The 22,616-nt window shown below is 40.4% G+C and overlaps 1 protein-coding gene across 6 annotated transcripts in view; it reads right to left on the bottom strand.

Annotated features, from left to right (window-relative positions):
- LOC118412479 (netrin receptor UNC5C-like) overlaps positions 1–22,616 on the bottom strand; it is a 139,127-nt gene that overhangs the window by 29,966 nt on the left and 86,545 nt on the right. For 5 of the 6 annotated variants that reach the window (XM_035815365.1, XM_035815362.1, XM_035815361.1 and 2 more), the window contains exons 2-4: positions 13,338–13,424; positions 12,009–12,344; positions 3,945–4,229 (exon numbers count right to left, since the gene is read on the bottom strand). In XM_035815365.1, coding sequence (XP_035671258.1) covers positions 3,945–4,229; positions 12,009–12,344; positions 13,338–13,424 — 708 coding nt within the window. The remainder of the gene's footprint in view (positions 1–3,944; positions 4,230–12,008; positions 12,345–13,337; positions 13,425–22,616) is intronic. The other variant, XM_035815364.1, reaches the window with a different exon arrangement.

Genomic DNA, 22,616 nt, shown 5'->3' with positions numbered 1-22,616 from the left:
TGTACATACAGTTAGAGTTCGAAGCAAGCTGTTACAGAAATTGATGTTTTTTTTTCGCAAGCACACTGGAGTGTACCCTCCTCAAGAAGTGTGGCAGGTTCTTTAAGATGCTCAAGGTAAGTCCCTCCTCAAACAGGGACTTAATGATGTACAACATCCCCTCTACACAGGATTGTGCTCCCTTATCCTCCACATCTTAACAGTCATAGACAAATTTGGGTCGACTCTACACCCAAGAAAGGGCCTCCTAATTAAATGTCCATCACTTGGAAACCCAAAGACTTCTTGGATGCAATCTTAAAGAGTAGATGAGAAATTAAAGATTTTGATGGACATTAGCAATTAGTTTTCATCAAGGAGACCCCATAATGTCACTTCTTCATTCTCCAATCAATGACTCTTGAATCTAATTAGTGATAGACAGTTAACGAGCAGATTCCACTGAAAGGGTTCCAGAATTTGCCACAAATTATCCTCCTTGAAAGCTAAGGCCACAGTGATTCGATTTGAAGGTTGTCAGATTTTGACAAAATGTAAAGCTGAATTGAAGTTAAACGTAAAATACTGGGGCTGACAAGAAAGTTTTTATGTTGTTGCACACAGTTTTAGGCAGTGAATATGTCAGGGTTTCCTCTCAGCACCCTGTTTGTATCTTTTTGTTATTTTGTAGAATTCTGGCATTAAAGGATAGGCAAAAACCAAGAATATAATTGGTGCAGTCTAACTGATCTGATGGAACATCTTTTACAAGCTATATAAAACATGATGCTACCAAAGTTGAATTATGGTCATGCTAGATATCAAAATAGGCTTGAAAATGGATCATAAAATGTGTTAAGTACCCAGTCATTAACAAATAGGCTGATAAAGAAATAGTTTTGATGTTTGGTGTGTTCTAATGACCATCAATTCCTGGGTATTAACGTGATCTTTTTAAATGTAGGTAAATATAATCATATACTTGAGCCAATGTAATTACATGAAATGAAGACTTAAACACTTAAAGTGGATCTGAAAGTGTCCTAGAGTCAGGCATGGTGAAATGAATCCTTTAAGAGATAACATCTTTACTATTGAGAACATCTTCTTAAACATAATCAATCTGTTTTTTGCACACCTCTTAGTCTTAAGCAACGGGTAGAAGTTCCTTCTAAGCGGATTGATTTTGGAGTTATAAGCAACCATGGCCGATAATAGAGCTGCTTAGCAAGAGCTTAGAAAGAATAATACCCCGAGTTAATGTGCTATCGGTTACACTTAATGGCGACTTTTAACTCTTTTGTTCGAGTATTGATTTCTCTTGCTTCTTAACTGCCCTCCCATTAACAACTCAAGATGTGAGGCAGTAGCTTTCATGTGATGGTAAAGATGAGTAGGGCTCTTCCATTTAAGGTTAAGGGGGGATGAGGGGGGCTCTTCCATTAAATCTTGAGAAGGGAGAAGTGGGGGGGACTAGAAGATAAAAAAATCAAAGCACATAAAACTTTATGTGCCCTACAATCAAATTTAGTACAGCAAGAAAACTTAGCTTCAAGTCAAACTATTAAAAAAATCTCTTCTGAGTTTATCGTATAGCTATCATTTATCATGCCAAACAACATGTAATCTAGGCAGATTTGTATGACTTTTTCTTTTCTTTTTACTGATTATTTAGTTTTGCCTTTTTAAGACCTTACAAGCTGATATCTGACTCTTTCTCTGATGCCAATATCATAACACTGCCAAAAGACTGTTGTTGTCTTGAATCTCATCAATAACTTATTTACTTATCAGATATACATGTAATTCATGAACAGGTTACATTTCAGACTTATTTTCAGTCACTGATTTAGGACAGTGGATGATATATAACATGTCTAACTCTTTTGAGCATAAGACAGTTTGATGATTAATTTTGTCCATGCAGTACATAATGGCATACATTGTACCTGAATGTCTAACCTTCATCGCATTGCCGCAGAGGCTACCATAATAGCCATTCAGAAGCACCCGTGCTAAACAGATCACAGTTTCAAGTCTGTTGTGTGTTTTTCCAGTTTGATGATTTATTTTGCACATATCACTATGTGATGGCCTACCTGGATGTCTAACCTTCATCGCAGTGCCATAATAGCCATTCAGAAGCTCCACCAGTGCTAAACAGATCAAAGTTCCAAGTCTGTTGTGTGTTTTCCCAGTTTGATGATTTATTTTGTACATAATGGCCTACCTGGATGTCTAACCTTCATCCCACTGCCGTAAAGGCTACCATAGTAGCCATTCAGAAGCTCCACCTGTGCCAAACAGATCACAGTTTCAAGTCTGTTGTGTGTTTTTCCATTTGGATCATTTATTTTGTACATGTACTACATAATGGCCTACCTGGATGTCTAACCTTCATCGCATTGCCGTAGAGGCTACCATAATAGCCATTCAGAAGCTCCACCCGTGCTTAACAGATCACAGTTTCAAGTCTGTTGTGTGTTTTTCCAGTTTGATGATTTTTTTTTTACAATTGTACTATGTGATGGCCTACCTGGATGCCTAACCTTCATTGCAGTGCCATAATAGCCATTCAGAAGCTCCACCCGTGCTAAACAGATCACAGTTTCAAGTCTGTTGTGTGTTTTCCCTCCCCACGGGACCAAGATCAATGAGTGATAGATGGCCCAGCAGACATGATGGAACAGTTCAAAGATCCAGCCAGACTTTCCGCCCGTCGGGTCACACGACTGCCTCCCCGTCCCATTCAAAATTCATGGATGTGGCGATCCATCCGTCATCGCATTAGCATTGCAATTTCACCGTCCACAGTTAAATGATCTGGTTTTGAAGATTTGGTTTTGTCTTTCACTATGATATGTTGTCAGCATGATTCACTGTTATAACTATGTTTGTCCTCAAGTTTAGAATTAGAATCCTTGCATGATTAATTTTGGTAGACAATTAAATTGTATTCCACCTGAATCATTTATAACCTATGTTTGTATTTTGTTCATCTACATGTATCATGGACTTATATGGTTCAGTTCACTTGGAAATCGGCCCAATATGGCTGAAGGGACAAGTCATATATGTAGGTATTCAAGATTGCTAAATATATAAATGAACAAATAAAAAAAGGAAGGATCTAAAAATCTGGAAATCATGTTCCTTTACAAAAAATGTTGAGCAGGAAATTTAGGATTGGTCAACAAAACTGCATTTTTAAGCAGATTCTTGCCTTAAGTTTGAAAACCCCCCCAATTTCCCCCGAGATTTCATCCACTTTTTGCCTTCAATCGGAAATCCTACCTTGCTTTGGAGTCAGCACTTCTTGCATTATAACACTGTATCAATGTAAAATTGGTCATGACATCTTCTTCCCTTCTCAATATCAACCTTCTAAGAGCTTACGCAAAGGTCCCCTTCCCCATTATGACTGCAGCTTGGTGGGAGACAAAGGTTGCTGCTGTTGTGGATTGTGTTTGACAGTCCAGTCTGTTGACATTAGTACTGACTTCACTCAGCGGCCAAGGTATTACTTCTGTAATTGTTTCATTAACTGTTCATATTCTGTTAAGTGGCTTTCAAGAATCCTGATATCCACGGCATAACACCTGAATACTTAAGGCCCCCTTCTCACTGTTTCTAGTATGTATTTTGTGCCATTGACATCTTAGAGCCCATGCTTCATGTAATAGAATTCCTGTTAATGTATTAACAAGCCTACTGACATTTCCATGAATACAACTTATCAGAAGTCTTTAGTAACGTTTTGTTGTGGCACATTTTCTCTAGACTGCATCCAAAGCCAGAGAGCCTGTCCATGTATGTTAACTTGACAAAGATACCAAATCTTCTGTGTCTTTCCAAACTAAAAGTTGATGATGATGAAACTAAAAGTGAGCAACATCAAAGAATCTCTGAGGCACATTTCTAAAACTCTGTTCACCAGGAAACCTTAACGTAGACTGGAAACCTACCGTAGACAGTCACTCTGGCGGTGACGCTCCTTCGCTTGGTGACGATGTTCTTGGCCACGCAGGTGTAGTTTGCAGTGTCGGACAGCCGCGCCTGGTTGATGATGAGGTTGCCCTCGTTGGTGATGATGAAGTTGATGTCCAGGTCCACCTGGATCTCCTCATCATTCTTCAGCCACACCACCTCGGGTGTGGGCACGCCCTCTGGTGGCCGGCATTGGAGCTGCACCGGGGTCTCATTAGGCACCCCCTGGCTGATGGGCTCCAAGATAAAGTCTTTTCTGAGATCTAAAAAGGAAGGAAAGAGAAATCTTTCAATAAGATACAGATCTTTAAAAGAATTCAAAGGTATGTTCATGGCAGCGGCAACAATCATCATGAAGATGGCAAAAAGCCTTCATGAGTTTTGCAATTCAACCATCATATACATGTGTACAAGCTTTCATTTTGGTTAAGGGTATTTACTTCATACTTATATATAGAAATAGGCAAAATTGTATGACACATATTTTTCTGAATTGAAAAATTGGTTTGGAGACAGGTTGCAGTTTTGACAAGTTTCTGCGCTTATTCATCACTGTTACAACCATTATACAGTGTCTTTCATACATTTATAGACACACAACAAAGCCACCAAAATTGCTTCTGAGCTGGGAAAATGACTGGCGACTCCCTCCCCCCCTCGTCACAACAGCTGTACAGAAACGTATCCCAATTTGGTGCACATTATCAGAAGATGACAATCGCCCCTGCCTGCAGCGATATTAATACTCCGGCGCCTTGGCCCATTGTTTAAAGCCAGACAAACCCTCCCTCGTCGGGCTGTGTAAAAGGATAGAGGGACAGGAGGCGCTACGGGTGGCACTTATTAACTTTGAACACAGAGCCTCCCGGTGATAAATCTCTCGTCTGCGATGAGGAATTGCAGCGCCGGCGCCGAGATCTTAACACAGACTTTATGGCACGTCATAAAAAAGGGAAGCTGGCTGAGCTGATAAAGCGTACAGTACAGCCTGGGACCATAGGCTTCCTGGCTGAATGAAAAGGGACACATTCAGTAGTGCCGAGTCAACTTTTCTATGATGGAGTGCTGCTATTCACGGAATTTATGAACAGGTTGCAGGTTAGTGCAGCCAGCTTCTTCGACACACAATTCATTTATTTTCTAAGAAGCAACGATCGTTAATCAACTGCCTCCTTGGAGGAAAGCCTTGAGGGTGAACAGTTCTAATGAAGAATCCACAGGGCCTGGCACAGAACATTAAACATTCACAAGACTATTTGGGATTGTGGTAATGACTATCAAACCCATAATTTGTTTCTGAGGAAGCTATAAATCCTAACAATCTTCTGCCCCAGATCTGGTGACAGCAGAGCAAAATTTTTAAACTAATACTTTATGAGGGAAGCCTCGTTTGCTGATTTTCTTTCCAATTTTTTTTCTAATAGCACGAGATTTAATCTGAGTTGGTATTTATATTGCAATTTACAATTAATTGGGTGGGAGAGCTTAAAAGAAGACTGAGCAAGAAAATCCTGGTAAGTGCAGTTTTTGAATTGGAAAACAGTTTCATCCCTCATATCCAATCATTTGCTATTACTTTCTTTCTTCGGTGGGTTGGCATACAGACTATGTTGGACCATATACAACCATTATACAAGTCATCAGAAACAGTGCAAAAAAGCTGTCAGAAGAACTGCCAGCGACCCAGGAGGTCTGCACAGAAGGCTACCACGAACGCCAGAACTTCTCCTGCCACTATCGCAGCGTGATTAATGGCGTTGTCGTATTCTCGTTAAGATTTACTCCTCGGTGCTGCGGTGTCCGTCCTAATTTCATGGCGGGTAGCGCCACCTCTAGGCCGATTGGTTACACTCGATCAATTAACTGGCAAACATTCGAAAATGAACAGGAGGGGGACATGATTGACTTGCTTAGAGGGGGGCTGGACGGAATGACAATTGCTGCGAAGAGGGTCATTCTTTCAAACATTAAGTTTACGATCACGTTGCAGGGGATTGATGTGCTATATTGCAGTATTCTTTTATAAATTCCATTTCTGTACATGTTGGAAGTATGCCACAATCTACTAAGTATGCTACAAATCCATCTTGCTGAGGGATAGAATTAACATTCCAAATGACCCCTTAACCATTCCATTATAGATCTTCGTCTTTGATAGAGTATACAGACTTCATAATATGCATTGATTTATGTCTCAAAATGACAGTTTTGAGGGTTATCATTTGTATCAAGTTGCTGGAGAAAGCCACTTTTGAACCACTTAAATAGCTGCTTTTGGACACTTGAGCTGTTGCCTTTGTCAAAGTTTGAGCAAACAACCATTTTAGGCTTAATTTGAAGGAATCAAAATCATTTTTGAATTTGGATTGGAATACCAGGTCCTATCTAACTATACCTTAGACTTAAGTGTTGAATTGTAATATTTTACATTCTTTTAAATTGTAGTGGATAAATTCGAGGTATGCCAAAGAGCAATCCATGATGAAGAGTTAGTGCATTTCAGTCCATGGTGCTTTCGAACACAAAGTGGCGGTTAATCGGATGAATTGATGGGACACAAAGACAGATGACTGTCCGTTGGGGTCGAACTTCTGTTGTCCCAATTTCACAGTCGCTCAACCAGGCCCACACAGCTTATTAGTTCCGGTAGATCAGCTCTAAGTACTGTCAATAAGTATCTATCTGTCAGGTGGTCATCTTCATGCGTTATAGGATACTTTCAAAGAGGAAAGAAATCCCAGTGCGACCGAGTTTAACATATTCTTTTTATCTGCCTTTCAGTTTGTAAGTCTTCTTGATCTGCTGGCACTAGTGGCTGAAGAAGTTAAGATCTTGAGTTAACACATACTAAACATTGGCTGTTGATTTACAACAGCCTACAGCCATCAGAAGGAAAACGCTAGTTCTTCATAGTTTAATACGACTGTACTTTCCCTGCAAATAATATTCTTGAAATTTTACGGTTTTCCAATATTCTGGCTTGTGAATACTGTTAGATCTCATTAGCTGATCTTTCTGCAAACTGATGGAAGTTGATTACTATGAGTCTGCAAGTCTAATAGGGAAAATAGCATTTTGCAGGTAAGATTAAACTTTGTTTCCGAAAGTTGGTAATAAAGTTTTCCAGTTACCTGAAACCCGGCACATGTGGCTCATAAATTTTAGATCTTCCTATCTCTGGTCCATCTACATACTTAACGAAGATGGCTGCTTGAAGGGGGCCCTGCGGCCATCGCTGTTCGTTCTGCCAGATTTGTCAGGAAGCAAAGCACAAAAACAGTCATTACCGTCCGCTAATGAAACGATTCCGAAGGCCAATTCAGGCCATTGTGGCTTTCCGATAACAGATTTTTCTTCATGATGCAAACTTCAAATGTATCGTCTCTCCCAACTGTCTCAAGACAGGAAGCAGCTGCAGAGTCCCAACCGAATAAGGTAAAAACTGCCGAAGAAGAACACTTGGTGGAAAGGTTCTCAATGGTTGTATATATGGGGAAAATTATATGTAAGGGACCACCAAAGAGTTCAGATTTGCTAGGTGGTCCTGAGTTTCACTGTTATCAGTTTAAAAAATGTACAGCTAGACAAATTTTATTACTTGCACCTACTACATTTGTTGTTATTGAGTGAACTTGAATAAACTAACAACGGCTGGGAAGCAAAAATATAATTTTTTCCCCACCTAAATTGCATCTTGAGTTAATGTTTGGTTAAAACTATATGTGCAGATTAATACTTTTCCAAATTTACACATTTTCTACCACCTTCTCAAAAATGGAATGTTCCATCATCACCACAAAGATCAACAATGCATCAGCGGTTTGGGCTCAACCATCTTGCCATGGCGGTGTTCTGGAGAGACGACTAATTCTTTGCCAATCAGGAATGGATTACCAATACAAATGAGGGTATTGATGTGTGCTTGCATCCCCAAGAAGGGAATTAATAGCAACTAAACAAATCAATGGTTCTTATTAGGGTGACACGAGCATCAGGGAGATCCCAGCGCTGCCCCGGATCACACCGGTGATCCATCAAGATCAGTGCTGGCAGGGAAGGATCCCGTTTTAGCTGGCTGATGCCGCTTCAGGATGACAGCATATTGTCATGCATGTAGACAAGCAGCCAATATATTTGACAGTATCTGAAAACTGTAGGCTGGGGGTTTAAGACTCAAGCTGACACAGAAGGATCGCATTTAAGCTGGCTGATGCCACTTCAGGATGGCAGCATATTGTCATGCATGTAGACAAGCAGCCAAGATGTTTGACAGTATCAGAAAAACTGTAGGCTTGGAGTTCAAGACTCAAGCTAAAAGACGCTGAAGGATCTGATTTTAGCTGGCTGATGCCGCTTTAGCATGGCAGCATATTGTCATGTAGTCAAAGGTGTAAGACGGCATCTCAAGAAATGCATGCTGGTGGTTTAAGGCTCAAGCTGAGAGGCGCATAAGAAGTTAGGCTTCAATATCATTCATGGTTTTATTTACTGGCATGTCTGCCATACATACAGTCGAGATTGCCTGTGAGATCGCCAAACTTGGGAGTATTTTGAAACAGTATAATGATGCAAGGACAAGTAGATTTGTGTTTCATTTACAAATGTATGCCTTTGATTCTTGATGCTACTGCATTACAACAAAACAAGTGCTAGCTGTCACATTTCATCCAGATTTCTCTCTCTCCCCTTTCTTTAATCCAGAGTTCCAAACGAGTGAATGATCCCGCCATTCACACCACTTCAACAGTAGAGAACTGCTAACTGTGCAGAAACTCTGCGCCTGGGGCCGTCTGAGTTATCACAGCAGATTAACACTGCTAAGTGTTTTCAGCTATTAGACAGAATAAATCACACTCATAGAGTCACTATCAGATCTTCAGGCGCCGCTCGCAACAAATTTTCTACGCCTGACACGCCAAATACATACTTCTCAAGTATGGGAATCAGCTTTACTTGCACCGTAGGAAAGTAAATTGAGCGGCCGATAGCTATTTCCCGTCGCCGAGAGGCGTGAGCGGATCACACCAAATTCTGCTATCTACCACCGCCAGAGCTGCGAATTAATGAGGAAGGCGTGAAGGATGGAAGATCTTACAGGCAGAAACCTGATGAAGGAAGGTTTTTGAAGGAACTTCATTCGTTTTAAGTGGAGTCTTATTAAAAGACTGCTGTCAATTTCTCCTTTCTCTGCATTTATATCATGCTTTTTAGCTCCTAAGACACAATTATTGATTATGCAATTTGTTACATCAGTAATTTTACAGGTGCTCTACTGCTGAGATGTTCAAAGTGTGAAAAAAACACTCACTTTGAGTTAGAAAGATGGCAACAACGCATTGCCTGAGGCTTAACACTCTGTATGACCAATATATCTACTGTGGAACTATCTGGTCTTCCAGCACAGCTAAATAAAAAAATCCATTTCTCATTCTCTAGTTCAATTCATCCTCTTAAACCTAACACCAGCGGGCGATGTGAAATGATGTGATTTAGCTCTGTAAGCGGGGCTACAGACACTAGCAGGGTTAGACTTTTTAACCATAGTCTGTGCACTTTTCAGAAATTTGGGCTACATAGCGCTACTTTCATGCAGTCATTCTACATCTTGAAATGATGGCATTTACATCTAGATTATTTTACCACATTAAGTGATGCTACAGTGTTAAGCCCAGAAGGAATTTTTAACAACTGAATTGAGAATACCATCTTAATCTTAAGACACAATTGCAGATGCCAAATTTGAAAATCCATAAACAATCAGCCACTAAAAATACAACCATTGCCAAACTTCCTTTCCCATAATTTCTTTTCTCATTTAAAAATCCATTAGGATTCGGACTTTAATAAACCCGCCAATGGTACCTGAAAAAAAAACCTCTGGGCTACAATTAATGACCAGACTTCATTACAGTCAGGGCGGATTCTCTCCACAGCTTCCTGAAATCTGCACCTGCCTTCAGGTGATTCATTGGAACACTGATGGAAGGTATTTCATTACCGGTTCTGTGTACAAACGTGGGGGTCAGGCTGCAGGCAAGATGTCAAGGTAGCGTTGTTCCTGTTAATTATTCTTGCTGGCGAATATTGGAGAGGCTTCACTACTCCCCAATTCAAAAAATAATCTAAGTTCGGAAAATAGAATAGACGTTTCAAATGGAAATAAAACCAAGAAACAATTTTTGAATATATCAAAAATTTCAACCTTCTTAAATAGATACTGAATTGATTTTTACATCATTGCATAATGCTTCCCTTTCTCTTCGTAGTGACAATAATTTTACATTCTCTGTTGAATCATTATAGTAGAAGAATAACAGAAGGTTGTGTACCAAAGAAGACAATGTTCAAGCAATTTACTGTTGGAAGTTCCTAAATCAAGATTTAGCAATTCTTTGGCTCAAATTTAGATCAAATTCACTGATATTGTTTACTCCAATTCTTCTGCAAAAGGATCATGTCTCTCAAAGCTTCATATTTCAAATAATCCAGGACAAATTTCAATCTTAATATGATTAATTATTCTTCCTTTTTGCACTATTCTTTTTCATTCCTACAACCCTGCTCATCCTGAAACCCTGAAACAACCACCCAACACCACACCTCCCGGATCAAAGGCCATAAAAGATATTAATTCCCTGCTCCGATGGGTTTGGACCTCGGGGCCAATTCAATAATTGCGGGTCTAATGCGACTCCAGATCAGGTGAATGTAACATTGATCGGAACTTGTACATTCTGCAGAAACGCCGCCCCTGGTCAGAGGTCCTTCCTGTGCTCGCATAACACTTTAAAGGATCTTTCACATCAATTTTTCAGCTATTGTATCCATCCATCAAATGTTTTGACAAACAAAAGTTTTATGTTTCACTTCCTTAACCTCAGATCCTGCCTTCTAAAAAGAGTTCACATCAACCAGATATCGTTTTCAGTGCTGTGAAAGCAATTTGGTTGTTATTAAGGACAGGATTGACACCAGAGGGTTTAATGTTTGGCCTGTGGCACTCATCGATTTTAGCGTGAAAATATCCATGGAAAATAGAGGACAGAACACAGGGGATAACTTTTGCCTTAGAGCAAGGGACACTCAGCTTTAAAAGCAAATAAAATTACTATATGCTGACCAGATTTCCTATGAAAGAGGTCAACAGAGATCAAATGCGCCTCCGGTTGGACATATTTGCTGTGTTCACTAATGAAATAGTGTTGTAGAGGTGGGCAGATGGACACTTTGGCCCCGAGTCACAATCAATACCAGCATTACGAGTGGTTACAGGACAGTTTCACAGCTGTTGCCGACCAATAACGTCACCCCTGGACGACAGATGTTAAGAACTGTGTTGGGAGGGGGGGTATCATTGCATGGCTTTAACAACTTGCTGTTTTGTAATTACTAAGTACAAAAATATGAATTATTCTTTCTAACACCGTATGCCATATTGGACTTCATTTTGAACACTTCAGGAGCAAAACTGTGCTGTGTATTGAAGGGAAGGCAGCAATTTAACCATATCCTTTATTTCAGCACCAAGGAGAGGGTGGATGATAATTTTTCCCTTTCCACAGAGCTTAGAGTTTTACTTGGTTTTACTTGCAGCCCAAACTGTGGATGCGGGCAAACCCTATGGATATCTTCCTGTTAAGTCCAACTTCGTAGCTCCTTGTCTTATATTTTTCCTCCATCCTCCATCAACATTAACACTCACATGTTATCTGTACAGTGGCCTCCTCAATCCTGGATAACCCTTCAGAGCTGTCCCTAACAAGTATCATGAACACAAACATTGACACTTACATGCTATCTGTACAGTGACCTTCTCAATCCTGGATAACCCTTCAGAGCTGTCCCTAACAAGTATATGAACACAAACGTCGACACTTACATGCTATCTCCTTGCTCCTGGAAGACTCCTCTTCTAACATCCTTACTTCTCATTATGTCTCAACTCTTTCCTTACCCACACCCATAGTCCCTCGTCTTACATCCTTCCCCCCCCCCCCCATCCAGTTTTTAACAAGTATATAAACACAAACGTCGACACTTACATGCTATCTGTACAGTTGCCTCCTCGCTCCGTGAGGACCCCTCGGAGCTCCAGGCCACGCAGAGGCAGAAGAAGTTCTCGCCCGTCTCCTCGAGTCTCTGGTCTACTTCCGCCTTCGTCACTTCGATGCTGGTCTGCTTGTAGCTCACGCCCGTCTCGGGGTCTGTGGAGTCGAAGTGCTTGTGGAACTTTGCGCGCACCCACTCGTTGTTGCACTTGAAGTAGATCTGGATGGCGGGCGTCGCCTTGCACGTGAGGGTGACGGGACGGTTCTTTACGATGTACGCGTCCGTCGGGTGGATCACGAATGTCGGTAGATCGCCACCCCCCATACCCTCTGTGAAAATGGGAACAAAAGAATAACTTATTATAAGCTCATGACACTACAACTTCTTCATATCATTCATCCATTAAATGAATGTATGTAGTTTGTTTTGTATGTTTTCATGTTGTTTTGCTTTTTTTTGCTAGCAGCCCACATACATGAAAAGTTTAATACGGTACGGCACACCGTTGCGTTACAAACCAGCAGCAAAAATTACAGCCTTTTCTGATGCCTTTACTTTGCCAGGCAGGAACTTTATCTTCTTTAGGTAGTTAGCACTCTGTTTCACACAGTTAACATGCGTGTTAGTTTGCCAAGATCTTTTGTGTGGATTTTTTTTTCAACACCTTACTGGCAAATGTAGCCTTGAACAGCGAAGCGACTGCGGCACTTGTATTACCGTTACCACACCATGTAGATATTTGAGGCTTCATGCAGACGTTGTTAGTACATGTAGCTGCAAAAACACAGCAACACACCCTAATCCACAGAACTGCTTTGGGACTCAAGTTTTTGGGGGAACGCATATCATGATCAGTCCAAACAATTTTCTTCAAATTTGTGCAAAATAGACACTTTCTACGTTCTGAACAATTTCTTTTGTTTCCATTAGGATTACTTTTTCTTTTTCTCTAAACACCCAAGAGGAAAAGTTTTCACATTTTTAGACCATTCTTCTTTTCTTGAAGTTAAATCAACCATGTCCAATGTGAAAGACCTACGGTAACCGTTACCCTTTTTTTCCATAGAATGAAATTTTGAATTATGTAAAAGAAAAGTTTTCCATTTTCAGACCATTCTTTTCTTGAATCAACCATGTCCAATGTGAAAGACACCATTTTCCATATAATGAAATTTTGAATTATGTAAAAGAATCATATTCTTAGACGGAACGGCGACTGAAAATGAAATCATGTCTGCATGTAGTCCAAAAGTGGTTCTGTGGAAGAGGACAAAAATGTTGGAGTTCGACCCAAGCGGATGTGCCGTGGCGGGTCCCTTTACCTAAAGACAAGGCCGAATCGTGGTCGGGTACTATGGACGGGTGGAACGAGCTAGCAGGATCCAGGGGCATAGGGTAATCTCCTGGCTCTGATGCAGCGTGGGAAGGAAGACAGCACAGAATGAGGTACAGTTATAAAACACGTCACAGTGCAAGGTAACGTGGGCAAATATGGCGTGAACAAATCAGTGGCTTAAGCACACTGTGTAAGGTGCGTCAAGGAAAAGCGTGACGTTCTTGAATTGTGCGAAAATCATCTGCAAAACTGTGATATGAAAATGAAGGTTCTGACTAGGTTAAATCTATACTATAGCATGGCATAAAACATCAGGTAAGGTTTTAACACTGTAAGCAACTAGAGGTAGCAACGCAAACTCTACAGGCATACATACATACATGGCAAGCACTCTAAAGCATTCAAACGACTCGCAAACAAAAACAAAACGCATTCCAACATAATCTGCCGCACACAGAGTGCAACAAAATGCTGAGAGAGATTCCAGCCTGCATGGAGGAGTTTGGCCATTCAAAAGTACAGCAGAATAAGTTGGGGAGCGTGTTTTTATCTGGCCACGGATCCACCTACTCAATTATAATCAACTTATACAGCAAAGGGTCGATAGAATCCATTTTTTCTATCGGATTTTCATAATTCACTTGGCAAGTTATTATTCTACGACGCACGGTTTGATTGGGTTAGGATGCAGATTGATCAAATTTCTGTCGGATTCTGTCCCATCAGGTAGCAGGGATAACGACAGATGTCACTGAATATTTTCCGGATTATACGGTAAAAACTGCACCGACATTAACTAAGTAGAAAATGGTCTCTTCTTCTCCTCTGAGGCCACACCAATTTGATATGTTGGTTCTCACATTTAAAAAGAAAAAGAAGAAAGAAAAATATGCTCAATTGGAAAAACATAATGCAAACAAAGCCAGAGGACCAGGTTTATATGCCTTCGTGAACTCAGATTTATACATGAATATGAACATACTCAAGTTTTCCTCACTGCCATATGCTTTGATGATGCCCCCTTTCTATATCTTTATTTTTTTTAAGATAAGAGAACCAAGTAAATCAACTGGCATGGCCTAATCCTCTGCAAAACATTCATCTAAGATGAAAAAACAACATCTTGAGCGACTCTACTCAAAGGCAATGGACAATATCACAGGCTGTTTTCTTAATATATTCCGTGGTCATTTCAACGCTAATCAATAATCCATTCACACAAATTTCCATTAGGAAAAACATTACATGTTTCTTCTTATAACAAAATATGCCATCTCCAGATGTAAGATTTGGGCAATTACCTAATTAAGCATGAAACAGTAATGCTCACTACCAGCTGTTGTGGTTACAAATCAAATTGCTTGACTGACTCATGTGGATCTATTTGCATGATGATGACTTATTCCACTCAACAAACATGAAAAGCATCATAAAAACATCTAAATATATGGCAATTTTCATATCAGTTACTGCATACCCTTGCATGACTACAAAATATGATAACCCAATATCTTCATCTTTTATTCATACAGTAAATATTCAATATCCATCCAAGCTTATTCCAATCTATAACCGCAAAAAGTGTGTGCCCCAAAGTTTGTTTTACCAAGAAGATTATAGAAAAGCCTACAGAAATCCCCAGCGTTACAAACTGTACATATGAACAAGCAGTTTGACAAAGGGCTCCCCATATGTGCATTTCTATTCCGTCCCGTGAGATTAGTGAAAAGTACCCTGATGCTGGATGATATCATATTCCTGCCATCAGATAGGGAACGCCGGAGGATTTTCTTGTCAACTTATTTTGCGTTGGCTCATCAGTTACTGGTAAAACCGGGCTACTCTACATAATCGTGCTTAGAGTCCCGGGCTCATGAAGACCGAGCTTTAGACGCCGAGATAACTTCGCAGATGGCATCTCATGGGGGGACCGAAAGCTGGTACTTTGCGGGAGGAAAACCGAATGCTTAAAATACGGGGGATTATGACAATCAGGATATCATTACTCGGGCACCATCTGAATGTATTCGAGCTCCCATATGGTCTACAACAAATGACATGTATTCATCTGCATTTCCCAGCGGGTGTAAACCACCACATTTACAAGTTAAATCTCTTCCGTTGTTCCCCTGATGATTACCGAAGTAATCCATCCCTAAAATTCCCCCAAATTCTACGAAAACGATAAGCAAAGCCCGGAGATTCCTTCCCGACAATTCATCAAAATAATCCAACAGCTACAGCCGTGATTTTGCTACTAGGTCCGCATTAATCATTAATCAACAGCCCCTCTAATGGCTAAATATTGTAATATCTAAAACTTCACGGATTATGCCAATAAAAAAACGGCAATGACTCAAATTAGTTCTCCCTCATTGGCAAACATGAGGCAGACTTTACCTGACCTTTATGATCATTAGGGGGAGCCCCATGCATAGGAGATCAGGGTGGTTTTGAGGGGGGAGATGGGAAAATTGTTGGGGGAGGGGAGATTTCTATATAAATGCAACTACCTGTACAGGCTAAAAAGTATCAGGGGTCGAAATAAAAGCAAACAACTTGAAATTTGCATGTACATGTAATCTTCGTAACATTCCAACACTTCAAGTTCTGTCTGTAATTTTATGCGCCGATTTCTGTCTGTCAAAAGTCACAGAATGGACAAAATTCTTGACTATCATGAGCAGCAAAAATTTGCCAAAGGACGGAATGATGGATGCTGGTTAGAACATTGTAGTATAGAATAGTTGTATTTTGCATGTAAATTTTTTATATTGCACGTAAAAATTTTGCCAACTTGCAATTTGCATGTAAGAAAAAAAGAAGAAGTATTTCAAAGCCTGAGTATACATGTATGACACAAGGTATCACTGGAAACTGGAAAAAATTTGGGAAGTTGCTTGTCAATGAGTACCTGTTACCTTGCATATATTGCTTGGATGTCTATGTTAACCTTCATCGACATTTATGTCTATTTGTTACTGGCATTGGGGAAAAGTCATATACGAATACAGTATAGGTGTAGTTGTTTGTACAGAACTGAGGTAGAATGAAGCAATATCCATACTAAATATGACACATGAATTTTCATATTAAGTATTTCACTTAATTACCATCCCAATTTCATGCTACATAACGATGATAATGAGAAATAAATTACAAGGCACATTTCCTAAAACTCCTGAAGTGTTATTGCTAGTTCAAACATGACATGAGCGACTTATCACTACCATGCAAACACGCATCGCAATCTGTAACAATTTACAAAATAGTCACTAGAAACTATCATATTGTAATAAAGCCACCACATTACATTCTCATACATCCATATTTCGATACAGATATGCTCCTACGATGGTATAAATTACTTCGACTCCCCGGTGGCTACCCACGATCCCCGGGGGATGACAAGACGAGGGCGCATGAGCGTATGTCGCGAGGAGACAACGATACCATCTTCTTGTCGTACCTTTTACTGGCTCATTCTTTTATGGAGGGCCTCATATTTTCTAAGAGAGACAAGATGATGAGGAAGATATCTCGGAGTGGCATGTCGAACTCTATGAATATATTACCCCCACCCGGCCCTATATATCCGGGACACCGGAAAATGTAACGGCGAGATTGGTTCACAGGCCAGTGCCTTTATGGCCGACTACGACACAATTTATATGAAAATAATACAGGCCACCGTCCAGTATACATTACCATGACCCACTGCAAAAAAGACACTTCAGATGCCTGCACATGTAAGTAAGGGGATGGAGTTGTGTTCTCCTTGGATTAATGTTTTAAAATTTATATGAAAATAATACAGGCCATTGTACAGTACACATTACCATGACACACAACAGAAAAACATCATATAATAAGGGGATGGAGTTGAGTTTTTCTTGGATTGACGTTTTAAAGATTTATAAGATGGGGCTGTGATGACTTGAAAAGAATCCCATTTAATAAGTATTTCCCTACCAAACGAGGGAATATCATACTAGGAACCATTTGGAAAGCACCTGACTATTTGTCAGTGTCATTTGACCAAGCTATTAAGAGTGTAACATATTGCTGATTGTATCGTTCGGACGGGGCTATGACATCCATGTCATTTTTTTCTTTATCAGTCTTCTTCCTTTGGGGAAAACCTCCTTGGATTTTAACACGACAACTTAAGAGTGTTAAAAATGGCAGCTGTCAAATATAATCCATTGCATGTAGCCTTTTAGACTTAGTGATGTAGCGAGGTGTTGCTATCACCACCTGTTTCTGTGACGGGTCCATTTTGCTACATGCTCTGCTACATCCTTTAATGCCACAATGTAGCACCACTCTGTCACAGAGTATATCAGGTGACAAACAGGTGTGGCGATGTTCACCCATCTTGTTACATCAGTAGCCTTTACAGGTAACCTGTGCAGCCAAGCCAGATGTTGCTACATTTTGCAACACCTCAGACACCAATCAGACAACCTACTGTGGCGATATTGCGCACCCAGCTGTGGACTGTAGCCAATAAATGGAGACACATTTGCCACTGATGTTCCTCCTGTATCCTCCGGGCTCTAAAACCCATTTGTGGCCAACATTTTGTGGCGAGGCAAATCGCATCACCAACTGGTGCCACATCTCCCCAAGTGTAACAAATGAGCCACGCGGCGCCGTTCTAACCGCCACCAGGACAAATTTCATTACACTTTCTGGCGGCCTCCGCAAACCCGTAGATTTGACTTCATCATCTGAGAAGAAATGTACACCTCTCGCAGTGCGACTGATATACAAATGCAGTTGCCGTTCGCCACATAGTAATAATTCCCTTTTTGCCCATCAGACAGTTTCACCCGTCCCCTGCCACCCCACATCCATCTCTGCCACATTCTGTCACACCTCCCGCTACACTGTAGCGAAACCCTGCCACAGTGTCGCAAAGGCGCTGACTGTATCCATCACAATGTGGCACCTAGGTCACACATGTATCAAACTCGGCAATGGAGATTTTGTATTACTCCTGACCTTGTTTGGCAGGAGGTATCAATATGGGAAGGAGTCATCAAAACTGATGTAGGGGGACCATGACAAAAGTGCCTTTTCTCTCTTACAAGTACCAGATATCATACCAGCAGCCTGGAGAAATTTTATTTTTTTCTCTTTTGATGGTTGGATGATCTTTTGATGGTTGGATGAGGATTGTAGCAAACTGTGCCCTGATGAGACCTGATACCTCCAAATGTTGCGAGTAAGTGTGGCAAAGCACAGCAGGTGGTCCATATGAGACTGATGGAATGAGTCAGAAAACACCATCTACTAAACCAGCCTCATATGTATATATACAGTGACATTATAACGAAACCTTCAGCTTTTGGTGTATAACCATCCACATCTACTTGCCTGGATCGGTTTTAAACAACGTCAACAGATATTACTTTGGAATGAGGTAATTTAACCCCAAACATATGTCAAAGGTCAGGTCCCAGTGCACCCATTTGTCATTTAGAACATGTCCCATGATGCCATGCATCAAAGTCAGTTTAAACATGTTTGAAGCCCAAGTGTAAGCAGCGGCCATGTTGACCTTCAAAACTGCTCCCCAAAAAGGTCGGCACTTTAACTCAGGAAGAATATCTTTAAATTAAAAGCCACTACAAATAATTTACCCTGCTTTGAACTGATGAGAAATTTACTTTCATAATCAGCAATAAAAAGGCATCATCAAAAGTGTCATATCAACCCAATAAAGTTACCTCCACTTTCTTAGGGCTTAAATTTGTATACATCAAACCCAAGACTTTACTTTTACCTTCTTTGTGGATGTTACAAAGCAATCGTGTAACTCCAAGGTGAGACATGGTACGTTACTCTTGATGAAAACTTTCCGCCTTAAACATAACCGGAGTCTCCAAAACCAGGATTCTCGCCCTGACCCTTGTCTTGCTTTCATGGATGATACATGAAAATCAGGGTCTTTGCCTTGACTTTGTGGTACAACATGACTTCCATTTTACATATAGAAAGGCTGAAGAGGAGTGACACAGTATTCATCTCACCACACTGAATACTACATCACCGTGAAAAAACGGACTCTGACTAGTCTTTGACTTGACTTTACTGTACCACATGGCTTCAACTTTACATATAGAAAGGCTGAAGAGTACACGGTATCTGTCTCTCCTCACTGAATACTACATCACTGTAAAGTTGGTGGCTAAGTCTCCGATATACCAGGATTCCGAATCACTCCTGCTGACCCTTGTCTTGTTTCAAAAGAAGATGCATGGACTAAACAGTCTTTGCCTTGACTTTGTGGTAAAACATGGCTTCAATTTTACATATAGAAGGGATCAAGAGGACACACACTACATCACAGGGAAGTTGTCATGCCAGCGCGTGCGTCAAGCCTCATTCAAGCAGACGTTTCAAATTCTACCAAAGTTGTTTTGGACAGGAGCGTTCCGTTTTAATCCAAGAGGCCATTAATCACTGACAAAAGGTTTTGACTTGATATCTTTAAGAGTTGCTGAAGGATGTATATAATACATCAAAACATCTGGTCTTATTCTGAACTTTGATTCGGAGATGAAATTTCTGATCACAAATGATTAAAATGGTAAACTAAAATACATCTTGTTCAGTAGCACAAACAGTTCCTTAGAATGTTTCATTGATTGTATTAAATAGAAACTGGAATTGATAAAATTTGACTTTGTTTTCCAGCACTGTAAAAACAAGATGAAAAGCTGAAGTGTAACAACATAATATTCATCTTTGTACAGTGTTTCACTTCATAAAAATTTAATCACCACCTCCCTGGGGCAAGGCATTCTGACATACACAAAAATCATTAAACACTCTCATTACTCTTTAAGTTATTCCGTCCACCATCCGACAAACAAATAAGAAATAAAAACATTAACCCTAAAGGCAGTAAACAAAAAACGACTTTTACAAAACTTCAAAGTATAATCCCTACAGGAATAACACGTATTGGTAGGACTATCTATATCTGCACACAAACATGACAAACAAATAAGAAATAAAAACATTAACCCTAAAGGCAGTAAAGAAAAACGACTTTTACAAAACTATGAAACATTACTGCATGGGGTACAGGAATAACAGGTGTTGGTAGGACTATCTATATCTGCACACAAAAACAAAATTTGTCTGACAAACAAATAAGAAATAAAAACTTTAATCCTAAAAGCAGTTAAGAAAAATGACTTAAACAAAACTAAGAAACATTACTGCATGGGGTACAGGAATAACAGGTGTTGGTAGGACTATCTATATCTGCACACAAAAACAAAATTTGTCTGACAAACAAATAAGAAATAAAAACTTTAATCCTAAAAGCAGTTAAGAAAAATGACTTAAACAAAACTAAGAAACATTACTGCATGGGGTACAGGAATAACTAAATCTGCACACACTAATAACTATCTATATCCACACACACAAAAACAGGAGGCATACTAATTTTAGGTAACGTACCAAAGTAGCGATATCTACCCCAACAGACAAATAAGAAATAAAAACATTAACCCCAAAGAAAACTTTTACAAAACCACGAAGCATTACTGCATGGGGTACAGGAATAACAGGTGTTGGTAAGGCTATCTATATCCGCACACACAAAAACAGAAGGCATGATAATTTCAGGTAACGTACCAAAGTAGTGATATCTCCCCCTAATAAAGCCATTACCGGCTATGGTCCCTGTGGGAGCATCTATCACACTCCAGGCAACCATTACAAGCAAGATGGCGGATTCCGCCGCAGATCCGCGCATCAGGCTCCCCATTTTCTACTCTCCTTCCAATTTGGAAATTTGGGGCAGTCAGGGAACTGATGATGACGTATTCTTGTGCTCATTTACAAAATAAATACCATATGTCAACTGGAGAATATGGGGCAACTTTGCGTGAAGATTTTTCATGGAAATGTTTGTGTCCGTGTCAATTTCAAATAGAATTCACGAAAGCCTCGATATTTGTAACAACAGATTTTGAAGATTCTGAACTGGTAAAACGGATATCCTCTGTTATATAGTTTCAAGTAGCTATGTGGCCTCTCTACAGCTCACATATTCTCGGAAATGAGAACTTAATATTTGTATCATTTTTAGCATGTGTATATTTGAGAAATACAGAAGAATATTGCCGGGGTAGGAAAGCAGTATGCACAGGTCTTCTAGCATTGCCATTCTTTTTGTAAGATGTTGGTTCAAAAGAGTCTCAAGTTTAATCCTTTAACTTATTGTAAATGATACATGACAGAGGTAACATGCATTTTGGGACTGCTCTCTTTCCCAACTCTCTACACACTGGGGCCGCTCTCTGTCCCAGAGTTCCTGACATTTGCGAGTGCAGGCCACCTTCCCATTCCGCAGCAAAGGGCCACCGCGGTCTCCCGGGCCAGATAAATTACCGGCAGATCATCGTGCCAGGTGTGGGTACAGGGCCCTAATGGGAATAGGCACCCGCACCTTGCTAAGCCCCTATATTTCACGTCTTGCACTCACACAAATTCACCTTGTAATTAATGGTTTCACAGTGACTTCAATAAATACGAGAATTCTTGAAACTTTCACGGTGGCTCTGTTTTCGTGCTGACCTATACCAACAGTGATTTCACGACACTTCAAGTATGCCTCCCTTGTGTATATATATATACATACACAGTTGACTAGAATTCACACCACATTTGAGAACCTTCTTTCTCGACCTACCACAAAATAGAACCAAAAGCAAACGTACCGTTTAATCAAGACAGCAGATACTAATATTGTAAGGTTTCCCTGCAACCATTAAAGAAGTAGCTTCAGGATCTTGTGTAAAGACGGTTTCGCAATTAAATAGAGAGATGGATGCCAAGTTGATACGTTCAACCAACCAATTTCTTTAACGGCACGACCGCTACGAAAGTCACCGCAAAGTTATTCTGCGCGTTACGGAAGTTTTGACGCAGAGTTTATTGCCTGTTCTCTCCGCTAGTGAGGAAGAATTTAAATCGTAGCCCTTCACGCCACATTAGGGCGGCTGAATTACGTTCCACTTGACAACCTCGCCCTCCCGACGTGACTTTTATGAAACGACAGCCCGGCGTTCGCAGGATTCGCCGCGACAGGGATGCCCCGCTGGTCCCGGGGGGGCGATGAACAAGAGCAATATCTTCCTGTGATGTGTAGAGGTGGCGGGGCAATTGTAGGGCACACGACATTACAGTTGTTTCCTCGCACAATATTACCTTTTCTTTTAATATACGCACTCAGCTC

Source organism: Branchiostoma floridae, chromosome 3 (genome assembly GCF_000003815.2).
Source record: "Branchiostoma floridae strain S238N-H82 chromosome 3, Bfl_VNyyK, whole genome shotgun sequence".
NCBI classification, from domain to species: domain Eukaryota; kingdom Metazoa; phylum Chordata; class Leptocardii; order Amphioxiformes; family Branchiostomatidae; genus Branchiostoma; species Branchiostoma floridae.
This window is presented reverse-complemented; position numbering and strand designations above follow the sequence as displayed.